At 42.1% G+C, this 12,997-nt stretch overlaps 1 protein-coding gene across 3 annotated transcripts in view; it reads right to left on the reverse strand.

Moving 5' to 3' along the window:
* Window positions 1–12,997, reverse strand: part of LOC118394024 (multiple C2 and transmembrane domain-containing protein 1) — a 288,690-nt gene that overhangs the window by 140,403 nt on the left and 135,290 nt on the right. For 2 of the 3 annotated variants that reach the window (XM_052461209.1, XM_052461208.1), the window contains exons 4-5: window positions 9,368–9,447; window positions 7,139–7,250 (exon numbers count right to left, since the gene is read on the reverse strand). In XM_052461209.1, the coding sequence (XP_052317169.1) occupies window positions 7,139–7,250; window positions 9,368–9,447 (192 nt within the window). Of the gene's footprint in view, window positions 1–4,704; window positions 4,744–7,138; window positions 7,251–9,367; window positions 9,448–12,997 lie in introns of all 3 variants that reach the window. The other variant, XM_052461210.1, reaches the window with a different exon arrangement.

Genomic DNA, 12,997 nt, shown 5'->3' on the forward strand with positions numbered 1-12,997 from the left:
TCATTAACATATAGTTGATTTTGGAGTGAATTTCATTCAACTTTGAACAAACCCTGGCGCACAAGCACCGGCGCTTTGATGTGGAGATGAAGCCTCTTCATTTCCATTCTCCAGACATGAAACAATGAGAGCTGGGCTCTGTGTGATACTACCACCTATACAGTAGCCTGCACTAGAGGAGGCTGGTGGGAGGAGCTATAGGAATACAGGCTCATTGTAATGGCTGGAATGGTATTGATGGAACGTGGTGGTTTCCATATGTTTGATGTGTTTAATACTATTCCATTCCAGCCATTACAATGAGCCCATCCTCCAAAAAATCCTCCCACCAGCATCCTCTGGCCTACTCCCACTACTCTACAGTGAGTCCAGATAGTCTACACTATGCTGTTATGCTGTTATGCTAATGGTGAAGGACGCTACACTGTGCTAGCTAACTCCTCCTCCTAAAAAAAAAAATGTTTTGTTGCTACATATGCCTCATTATCTCATAACCCTCATACCATCATTGCTACATATCCATCATATTGTGTTATTGACTGTAGGTTTATTTATTCCATGTGTAACTCTGTTGTTTGTGTCGCATTGCTTTGCTCTATCTTGGCCAGGTCACAGTTGTGAATGAGAACTTGTTCTCAACTGGCCTTCCTGGCTAAATAAAGGTGAAATCATTTGTTTATTTTTAAATACAGTGCCTTGCGAAAGTATTCGGCCCCCTTGAACTTTGCGACCTTTTGCCACATTTCAGGTTTCAAACATAAAGATATAAAACTGTATTTTTTGTGAAGAATCAACAACAAGTGGGACACAATCATGAAGTGGAACGACATTTATTGGATATTTCAAACTTTTTTAACAAATCGAAAACTGAAAAATTGGGCGTGCAAAATTATTCAGCTCCTTTACTTTCAGTGCAGCAAACTCTCTCCAGAAGTTCAGTGAGGATCTCTGAATGATCCAATGTTGACCTAAATGACTAATGATGATAAATACAATCCACCTGTGTGTAATCAAGTCTCTGTATGAATGCACCTGCACTGTGATAGTCTCAGAGGTCCGTTAAAAGCGCAGAGAGCATCATGAAGAACAATGAACACACCAGGCAGGTCCAAAATACTGTTGTGAAGAAGTTTAAAGCCGGATTTGGATACAAAAAGATTTCCCAAGCTTTAAACATCCCAAGGAGCACTGTGCATGCGATAATATTGAAATGGAAGGAGTATCAGACCACTGCAAATCTACCAAGACCTGGCCGTCCCTCTAAACTTTCAGCTCATACAAGGAGAAGACTGATCAGAGATGCAGCCAAGAGGCCCATGATCACTCTGGATGAACTGCAGAGATCTACAGCTGAGGTGGGAGACTCTGTCCATAGGACAACAATCAGTCGTATATTGCACAAATCTGGCCTTTATGGAAGAGTGGCAAGAAGAAAGCCATTTCTTAAAGATATCCATAAAAAGTGTAGTTTAAAGTTTGCCACAGGCCACCACACACCAAACATGTGGAAGAAGGTGCTCTGGTCAGATGAAACCAAAATTGAACTTTTTGGCAACAATGCAAAACGTTATGTTTGGCGTAAAAGCAACACAGCTCATCACCCTGAACACACCATCCCCACTGTCAAACATGGTGGTGGCAGCATCATGGTTTGGGTCTGTTTTTCTTCAGCAGGGACAGGGAAGATGGTTAAAATTGATGGGAAGACGGATGGAGCCAAATACAGGACCATTCTGGAAGAAAACCTGATGGAGTCTGCAAAAGACCTGAGACTGGGACGGAGATTTGTCTTCCAACAAGACAATGATCCAAAACATAAAGCAAAATCTACAATGGAATGGTTCAAAAATAAACATATCCAGGTGTTCGAATGGCCAAGTCAAAGTCCAGACCTGAATCCAATCGAGAATCTGTGGAAAGAACTGAAAACTGCTGTTCACAAATGCTCTCCATCCAACCTCACTGAGCTCGAGCTGTTTTGCAAGGAGGAATGGGAAAAAATTCAGTCTCTCGATGCAAAACTGATAGAGACATACCCCAAGCAACTTACAGCTGTAATCGCAGCAAAAGGTGGCGCTACAAACTATTAACTTAAGGGGGCTGAATAATTTTGCACGCCCAATTTTTCAGTTTTTGATTTGTTAAAAAAGTTTGAAATATCCAATAAATGTCGTTCCACTTCATTATTGTGTCCCACTTGTTGTTGATTCTTCACAAAAAATACAGTTTTATCTTTATGTTTGAAGCCTGAAATGTGGCAAAAGGTCGCAAAGTTCAAGGGGGCCGAATACTTTCGCAAGGCACTGTATGTAAAAACCCATGGTCGATTTGGATTAGGAATCATCCTCATCAACATGCCAAAGTAGAGCAGGGAAAGACACGAGGAGATGTGTTGGGTTGAAATTCTCTAATGAAAACAAAAAATGTAGGAGCTCATATAGGTTTTAAGGTGTTTCGTTTTTATTTATTCACACCAAAGAAAATAAGTGTAATACAAAGTGTGTGCAGGTGAGGCTGGAAGCCCAAAAGGGCTGATAAGAAAACCACACAAATATAAGTACCAAAAAAAAGTTGGTTCGATCAGTTAAACAAAGCATATGAATTGTACATCATATACTCAGTACACAGGCTAATACAAAAGCCATGTGTGATTTAACTTCTGGGGCAAAGAACACAGTGTGATAATAAGAGGGGTGATTCAACTTTACTGGACTTGAAAGGAAGTGGATTTAAACTATTTTAGTGTTATAATTATCCCACAGTGGTTCTTGCATTGTTTGCATGTATTGAGTCCAGCATTACTGGCTTGATTAAAGAGAAGAGGGTATATAAATAACCATGGAGAAAGGGAGGGAGCCAGGCAGACACCCAGGAGGAGTGGCGCTTGGTGGGGAAGTGCACTAGTTTGTTAGCGTTGGAGATAATTCCCGAGTCACAGGCGGGATGGCCCAGTTCGGAGCTTCAAAGGGATGGTTTGGGGAGGCTCTACAGCAGAACGTCCACACTACTCCAACCAGAGACACGCCCAAAACAAACTTTTCTGTATCTCTATATCTTTACAAACTCAAGCTTTTACTCAACTGTACTCAAGTACTGTACACGCCTCCAGATAAAGAGTGCTGCTCTCAGCAACACTGAGAAAATGTCAGAAGTTGTTGTTTGTCCTCGAGAGTCCATGGGTTTGGTTTAAAATGAGACAGAGATATAAGCCTGCTGCTGTGGACCACCTAAGGGCTGCTATGGCACGGAGAGGCATTAAGGACAAACAGGATACAGTTTGGAACATGAATATCCATAAGCTACAGATATGGACATGTGCCACATGCATGGGCCAATGAGAGGGAAAAGCAGACCCTGGATCAGCATGCTTTCTGTTGTGAAGGGATAAAAGAGAGCAAAAATGAGCAACACGGAGAGAAATGACAGATCAAGGGTCAACCTGCCAGGCATGATGGGAAATCAAAAGGATATGCACAGGGTTGATGTCCTCATGAGATAAAGGGGTCTCAGACAGACATGGGAGATCTGGCTTGACAGTTAGTAAACCTCCAACACATACACACCCCCCCATTCTCAAAGGCTCTCACTCTCTCAAATTTGCCCAGGACTATCCACAATCCCCGAACTAAGACCATTGAGGGACAGATGTTTCTGAGATGTTAACTGAACAACCATAACTGAACAGTCCTAAATGATAACCGTAACCAGTAAGCATAACTGATAACCATGATTGATAATCATCTTTGTTCCATATTTCAGTATGAAATCACAGTCTATACGTTCAACTGAACCAAAAAAACCGACATGTCTTGTTGAAAATAGCCTTTGTGTCATTGATATGAAATAAAAACATGTTTTCTAGTGTCAAACTTGACTACAAAGTTTAAATAGGAACATTTTGATAGTAAAGTCAGTATTGTACACAACTGAGATTTGCGAGATGTAAGGAACTAGGTTCTAACAGCTTTCCTTGGGTTGGGTTTATTTCATCCCTGCCCGCATGCCCACAGCAGGCAGCACCCAACTAATCATCAATTCGGTGTGCGGCTGCATGCGACGATCGCCAACTGACCATGGTAAATTTGGTTTAACTTTGGATATCCCTATGGGGCTAGTTAAGAACCATCAGTAAATAATGTAGGGTACATGGGACATTATTTAAACATTTCAATAGCTCCAAATTTCAATGACTTAACCTCTTAAGAAGCTCAAACCAACTATAAACTGTAGAAATTCATATACAAATATTGAAAGCATTTAATACAACATGAAAATATATTCCCATTTACATTGTGTAATTTATTAACGGTCCCTAACTAGCCCCACAAAGATAGGCTATCTAAAGTCAAACCAACTTTGCCATGGTCGCACACCGGCCGGCTGAAGGTAATTAGCTAAATAAGTTTTCTAGGTTTCTGGTCACTATAAAGAGCCAGAAAACTGTCACGGACGCCATCTGGACTAACAGCAGCATATTACTGCTCTCAGTTCCACCTGTCTGTATATTGCAGCTTGTGGAAAATATAAGATGGTGGAGTGAGAACTGATAACGGTGACAGGGACACAGAGGAGGTGGAGGAAGAGGGGCTGGGACACCACCTGAACCCAGGACAGCGGAGGGGTTTGTGGGGGTAGCGGAGGGATTTGGGTGGGTAAAGTAGGTAGGTAGGTAGTTGGTATTGGAGGTTACATGCCATGTATTACCTTACTGGATCGTTTGCAGCTTCTTTTCAAAAGCATGGTCTGTAAATGAGACAAAGCCGTTATAGGATGCTGGAGTGCTCAGAGCTGCATGGGGTCAGAGGGCTGAGGTCAGCCCAGGAGGAAGCAGGATATGGAGGGTCACAGACAGCAAAGCATAAGCAGTAAAAAGCGCTGCCACCCACAACGACCCATAAATAGGCCTACTGTGCTGCACACACACACACACACACACACACACACACACACACACACACACACACACACACACACACACACACACACACACACACACACACACACACACACACACACACACACACACACACACACGTCATAAACCCTTCAATATTTCCAGATCTTTTTTTAATTGTATTTTTATTTGACCTTTATATAACTTTATTTAATCTTAAGGGTCTGGTAAGTAGAAACAGTGTAGTGGAGCTTCCACCTTACAGATCGGCAAACATTGAGGGGTTAGGGCCAAATGGATGGTTAGGGGTGTGATTTGGTACCGGCTGACACACCAGGATTATCCTGTGATGGCGATGGAATCTGTATTTGTATATTTGCGCATTAGGGTTATTTTCCTGTTTCTGATTACTATGTAGTAGAGTCATTTCTGAAATGTGAACGTTTGGAAGTGAATCGTCCGAGTTGCTGGATTCCAGTTTGTCATGGCCTTGATTTGAAAAGGTTTTCATCTTGCCCATTAGGTGGCGATAGAGAACATCATGTGTTCTGTGACCTTTTTACAGTTTAAGGGATTCAAAAAGGTGCTTAACCTAAATACAGTTGATTTGTTCTGTCGAATGTGGATTCTGTGAACTATAGAACCAAATAAGACATCAGATCAAACAGAATAAAATATTTCCCCCAAGACTCTCCCCTTGTACTTTATGATACATCCAGGGGTCCAATTAACCAAACAAATAATTGAACAGAAATAAATATGAAATAAAAACATTGAGCACGTCCACAGAGGAAAGGAAACACATCATTAGGAGCAATGTTACACAATGCTCTTTGAACATGGACGTTTTTGTTTTTCATTCTAAAAGCATGTTCCTTTTTGTTATGCCAGTGTGCTCAAAGCTTTTTTCCAGTAGGCCTATCCAGCTGCTAATGCATTGATGCCTATGGGAGAGCCACCCCTTAAGTGGACCGGAACTGTGATCATTTTTTTCAGTGGTAAACATCCTGAGTAGGAGATCTTCATTTACCCACCGTCTTTGCTATATTGCAATTGATTTTCCACCAGCGATGGTAAATAAATGAAGATGTGTCTCCTGACCCCTCCTGTCTCAGCCTCCAGTATTTATGCTGTAGTAGTTTGTGTGTCAGGGGCTAGGGTCAGTTTGTTATATCTGGAGTACTTCTCCTGTCTTATCCGGTGTCCTGTGTGAATTTAAGTATGCTCTCTCTAATTCTCTCTTTCTTTCTCTCACTCAGAGGACCTGAGCCCTAGGAACATGCCTCAGGACTACCTGACATGATGACTCCTTGCTGTCCCCAGTCCACCTGGCCGTGCTGCTGCTCCAGTTTCAACTGTTCTGCCTTATTATTATTCGACCATGCTGGTCATTTATGAACATTAGAACATCTTGGCCATGTTCTGTTATAATCTCCACCCGGCACAGCCAGAAGAGGACTGGCCACCCCACATAGCCTGGTTCCTCTCTAGGTTTCTTCCTAGGTTTTGGCCTTTCTAGGAGTTTTTCCTAGCCACCGTGCTTCTACACCTGCATTGCTTGCTGTTTGGGGTTTTAGGCTGGGTTTCTGTACAGCACTTTGAGATATCAGCTGATGTACGAAGGGCTATATAAATACATTTGATTTGATTTTGATTTGATGTCTTACTGAGGCTGTTTACCATTTACCAAATTGTCACAGTTCCAGTCTGCTTAAGGGATGGCTCTCCCATAGGCACCAATGCAATAGGAGCTGGGTCTGGTCTGCTTAATTCATTGACTGCACATGAACCAGAAAGAAACTGCTTCCTCTCCCGTCTCTATTTCCAATAGCTGAATGATGGATTGTATCCAGGTCAGATTTTGGCTGACAGCATTGCAAAAAGACTACCTAGCATTGGATCGGCAATGCATTATGGAGTCCTGTCATTGGCTGGGGAGACATTTGCTCTGAGCCAAACGAAATGACAGTTAAATGTCAGAGCCATTTCATAATGTTCATTATCATTGACAAAGGTGATCCATTTTTCTTTTTTTTTTACTCATAAGACATCAAAAGTGACAGAATAATGAGGCCATATATTCACACAAACAACATCCTGTCTGGATTAAAACAGTACTGTTAAAATTAAATCGTACAATTTAATACAGTTACACTACATCCAATCAGAAGTCGTCCCTGTTCCCTTAGGATGGTCTAAGCTACTGAAGAGAGAGAAAGAGAGAGACCGACAGCGTGGACTTACTGCTTCCCTGAAGTCTCCTTCTTTGGGTGACAGTGTGACTGCCAGCTCTAGAGTTCCCAGGTTATGTTCGGGGTACTGGGGATCCTCGAGGTCAAGGGTCACGTCCAGGGTCCTGAGGTGGCAGAGGGAGGACACGGTGACCCGCACACACATACACATGCACAAACATGTAGAGACACGTACACACATAAGCACACACAGTTGCAAACTTGTGTGTGTCATGTACTCATGTCAGTTAACTCAAAACTAAAGTCTTGTGTAATTGGTCAGATGCTCGATTTTAGTTATAGAACCATATGTGTTAAGAGAATGAAGTTCTCCACCTTCTCTCTGCATGTTACGGGCAAGTCTATGTTCCAAATGCCCCTCCCCTTCTGACATTCGAAAGATGCTAACTCCTACAAAATCGTGATCAGTCCAAATCACCGGAACTAATGTTGTTGGTTGTCTCACACATCCTGTTGTATCATGACAGATCTATGGTACCATTTATGTTTGCGTTGTCTGTCATGTACATACATGTAATATGCATTTCCAATGAAGTACACTAGAGGGCAGTGGTGCATTTTGTAAGTTCCATTGAAACAAGTGTCAAGTAAAATGGGGACACAAATAGGGCACAGGGATAGATTTGTGAGATACGGAGAGAGAGAGATCAACCAATAAGGACAACAATTGTGACATTGAACAAAAAAATACTGATAGCAAAAGCGAGAGAAACAGAGAAAGAGATAATGTGTTGGAGAATGATAAAATAGAGAGAGAGAGTAAAAATATGCTTCTTTGTGATACATTCCATTATGTTGCAGGGTAAGAAGAGAAGTAGGAAAAGGAGACTGAGAGAGGGGGAAGAAGGTGGAGGGGAGGAAGGAAAGAAGGTAAAATAATAAAATGGACAGAGAAAGAGGAGGAAGAGATGGAGGGATGAGGGGTAGGGCAGGAAGAAAAACAAGAAGGATGGGAGAAGGAGAGAAAGAAAGAAGGTAGATAGATAGATAGATAGATAGATAGATAGATAGATAGATAGATAGATAGATAGATAGATACACTACATGACCAAGAGTAGGTGGACACCTGCTCATCAAATATCTCATTCCAAAATCATGGTCATTAATATGGAGTTGGTCCCTCCTTTGCTGCTATAACAGCCTCCACACTTCTGGGAAGGCTTTCCACTAGAATGTTGGAACATTGCTGCGGGGACTTGCTTCCACTCACCCACAAAAGCATTAGTGAGGTTGGGCACTGACATTGGATGATTAGGCCTGGCTCGCAGTCAGCGTTCCAATTCATCCCAAAGGTGTTCGATGGGGTTGAGTTCAGGGGTCTGTGCAGGACAGTCAAGTTCTTCCACACCAATCTCAACAAACCATTTCTGTATGGACCTCGCTTTGTACACAGGGGGGGGGGGGCATTGTCATGCTGAGATAGGAAAGGTTCTTCCCCAAATTGTCTAGAATGTCATTGTATGATGTAGCGTTAAGATTTCCCTTCACTGGAAGTAAGGGGCCCAAACCATGAAAAACAGCCCCAGACCATTATTCCTCCTCCACTAAATTTTACAGTTGGCACTATGCATTGGGGCAGGTAGCGTTCTCCTGGCATCCGCTAAACCTTGATTCTTCTGTTAGACTGCCAGATGGTGAAGCATTATTCATCAATCCAGAGAACGAGTTTCCACTGCTCCAGAGTCCAATGGCGGCGAGTTTTACACCACTCCAGCCACGCTTGGCATTGCGCATAGTGATCTTAGGCTTGTGGGCGTCTGCTCAGCCATAGAAACCAATTTCATGAAGCTCCTAACGAACAGCTCTGGTGCTTCCAGAGGCGGTTTGAACTCGGTAGTGAGTATTGTACTTCAGCAATCGGCGGTCCCGTTCTGTGAGCTTGTGTGGCCTACCACTTTGCGGCTGAGCCGTTGTTGCTCCTAGATGTTTTACGCTTCACAATAACATCACTTACAGTTGATCAGGGCAGCTCTAGATGGGCAGAAATATGATGAACTGACTTGTTGGAAAGGTGGCATCCTATGACGGTGGCACGCTGAAAGTCACTTAGCTCTTCAATAAGGCCATTGTTCTCTTATGGAGACTGCATGGTGCTCAATTTTCTACAGCTGTCAGCAACGGGTGTGGCTGAAATAGCCAAATCCACTAATTTAAAGGGGTGTCCACATACTTTTGTATATGTAGTGTATAAAGATAAGGAGTTTCCCCTGTCTGTCCAGACCTCTGGTCTTTCAGAGACTCCAGGTAGAGGTAGGCAGAACCCATGAAGTCATCCTGAAGGCCGAAGTCATAGTCAAACACCTGCAGGACATAACACACTGTTACCATAGAGATCACATACTGGAATCTTGCGTTGCAAAGTCTGGTAACTTTCCAGAAATTCCGAGGTCTTCCAGAAATCCTGTCTGAATGACTTCGGATTTCCTGCTAATTCCCACATTAATCCGGAAATCTTCCAGGGATTTTGGGGAAAGTTACCAGATTGTTGCAACCCTAGTACTGTACTATACTGTGCTTAGGTGTACTGTACTGTATGCATTCATGTTGAAACTGCAATGCATCTTCACATTACCTGGCACCAGGTTCACTGAAATGAATCCTGTGTTAATAACAACCACATTAATCCTTCCCAAAGGTCACAATGACATATTTCAGTTTGAGGCAACAGTTACACAAAGTAGGCAAAGATAGCACTAATGCTTGAAAATAAATATATTCATATTGGGGCCTTAACAACAACAAAAGATAAACATTTAGAACTTAACTTACTTTTGAGAGTTAGAATAGTAGAATACACAAGGTGGAACTTCTAAACTTAGTTGTGCATGTGCAGTCTTCCTCTTGTTATATTACATTAACATATGACATGTTAGTCACTTAGCAGAACAACACGTATCCAGAGAGACTTACATAATGTCAGTCACTGACTCACTCAATTTGCCCATGTCAGCAAAACGTTTTAGATTGGTAAATTAGTCTAGTTAGTCTAGCCATCTATCTAAACTTGTAGTAGTTATGACTGAATCACTGACCAGCCACACAGGGCACGTGCACAGGGGCCCTGACTTCCAGGGGGAACCCATTGATTTTGAAAGTCACTCTCACTCAGATTTCATATTAACATGGCAGAATTCATGGCAGAATGTGTAGAATTTCAGGACATTTGAAAAAACCCATGTTTACCTTTGTTAACAAATACTTTTTCTGCTAACAGATCCCTCTGCACGTATTAAATTGTAGTTTTTAATCCTGGTGCTGAGTTTATGTGAGTTAATGTGTAGTGGCTAATTGTACAGCTAATAGGCTTTAGGAGTTGACCCTCATGTCACATCAGCACAAACCCCTTTTACTGGACAGGGGCCTATCAACTCACTTCAGACCAGGAACCCCAGTTGACCCCACAGGCCAGAAGTCCCTTTTGAAGTGTCAGGCTTGTCCATCAGGGCCAGGATATGGCCCCATTCAGCCTGCTACCTTGATCGAGGGCCATATCACATATTCTAAACAAAGCGGTAGAGTCCAAGCTGGAATCATTTTCGCTCCAGTATACGGCAGGGTAATAAAGTCCAGATCCACAAACAGTGGCAAGCAAAAGTATGTGAACCCTTTGGAATTAACAGCATTTCTGCATATATTGATTATGAAATTTGATCTGATCTTCATCTAAATCACAACAATAGACAAACACAGTCTGCTTAAACTAATAACACACAAACATTTACATGTTTTCATGTCTTTATTGAACACACTGTGTAAACATTCACAGTGCAGGGTGGGAAAAGTATGTGAACCCTTGGATTTAATAACTGCTTGACTCCCCTTTGGCAGCAAAAAGCTCAACCAAACGTTTTCTGTAGTTGCGGGTCAGACCTTCACAACAGTCAGGATGAATTTTGGACCATTCCTCTTTACCAAACTGTTTCCATTCAGCAATATTCTTTGGGTGTCTGGTGTGAACTGTTCTCAAGGACTCTGTCTGGGCCACTCCAGAATGCGTATTTTCTTTTGTTGAAGCCATTCTGTTGTTGATTTACTTCTGTGTTTTGGGTCGTTGTCCTGTTGCATCACCAAACTTCTGTTGAGCTTCAATTGACGGACAGATAGCCTTACATTCTCCTGCAAAATGTCTTGATAAACTTGGGAATTCATTTTTCCGTCGATGATAGCAAGCTGTCCAGGCCCTGAAGCAGCAAAGCAGCCCCCAAATCATGTTGCTCCCTCCACCATAGTTTACAGTTGGGATGAGGTTTTGATGTTGGTGTGCTGTGCCTTTCTTTCTCCACACATAGTGTTGTGTGTTCCTTCCAAACAACTCAACTTTAGTTTAATCTGTCCACAGAATATTTTGCCAGAAGCATTGTGGAACATCCAGGTGCTCTTTTGCGAACTTCAGACATGCAGCAATGTTTTTTTGGACAGCAGTGGCTTCTTCCGTGGTGTCCTCCCATGAACACCATTCTTGTTTAGTGTTTTACGTATCATAGACTTGTCTATGTTAGCATGTTCCAGAGATTTCTGTAAGTCTTTAGCTGACACTCTGGGATTCCTCACGGAGCATTCCGCACTGTGATCTTGCAGTCATCTTTGCAGGATGGCCACTCTTAGGGACAGTAGCAACAGTGTTGGCCTTTCTCCATTTATAGACAATTTGTCTTACCATGGACTGATGAACATCAAGGCTTTTAGAGATTATTTTGTAACCCTTTCCAGCGTTATGCAAGTCAACAATTCTTAATCTTAGGTCTTCTGAGATCTCTTTCGTTCGAGCCATGGTTCACATCAGGCAATGCTTCTTGTGAATATCAAACTCAAATTTTGTGTTTTTTTATAGGGCAGGGCAGCTCTAACCAACATCTCCAATCTCGTCTCATTGATTGGACTCCAGGTTAGCTGACTCCTGACTCCAATTAGCTTTTGGAAAAGTCATTAGCCTAGGGGTTCACATACTTTTCCAATCTGTACTGTGAATGTTTAAATTATGTATTCAATATAGACAAAAAAAATGCAATAACTTGTGTGCTATTAGTTTAAGCACACTGTGTTTGTCTATTGTTGTGACTAAGATGAAGATCAGATCAAATGTTATGACTAACTTATGCAGGTCATTCCAAAGGGTTCACATCATTTGTCTTGCCACTGTACTTCGTCTTGACCACAGGAAGTGGCAAGCCTTTTTCTAAGAAAATGTGTCAACTCATTCAACAGTGATGTCATCTAAAACACATTTAAAGCACATTAAAAGTGATATAAAAAACATAAAATGTTGGAGTTAGTGTAAAGTATGTTGTGTTATATTATTTTGTTTTGCTATGTTATTACGAGGTATAAAATGTTTATTACAAGTAACCATACAATATGTTACCTAACCAAGGCATGTTTGGTACCTATGGACTGCAAATTTAAATTACTTCACTATTGGACTGTTTCTGTATGGTACGTGAAGAACAAATCCCTAATTTCTCCAAGTGGCACAAACATGCCAACACTATGAGAGGTATGGGAGAGGTATTGATGACTCTTGGGTTGTATGGTTTGGAGGGACATTTTGAACCTTCTCCCCAGATGGAGGGAATAAAATAACTGAGGTAGGTTTCCAGTGAATGTTTCGGCTGTCAGCAGGGACTGTTGAGATGACTTCTGGACAAACCACCCAAGGACTTACTCTTAGGAGTTGTCCCTTTTCCAATGAAGCAGAGCTAAGGATTCTAGATCACCAGCTCGCGTCCCGCTGATCCCGTCTAGATCTCATTCATCGACAGCGAACACCAGCATTCCTCACCAAACTTACGTTGGACTGTGTGCTGCCTTGCATAGGACTACCCGGCGTCAGCGCACATATCTCCAGCCACCC

This window comes from Oncorhynchus keta, chromosome 14, assembly GCF_023373465.1.
Source record: "Oncorhynchus keta strain PuntledgeMale-10-30-2019 chromosome 14, Oket_V2, whole genome shotgun sequence".
Taxonomy (NCBI): Eukaryota; Metazoa; Chordata; class Actinopteri; order Salmoniformes; family Salmonidae; genus Oncorhynchus; species Oncorhynchus keta.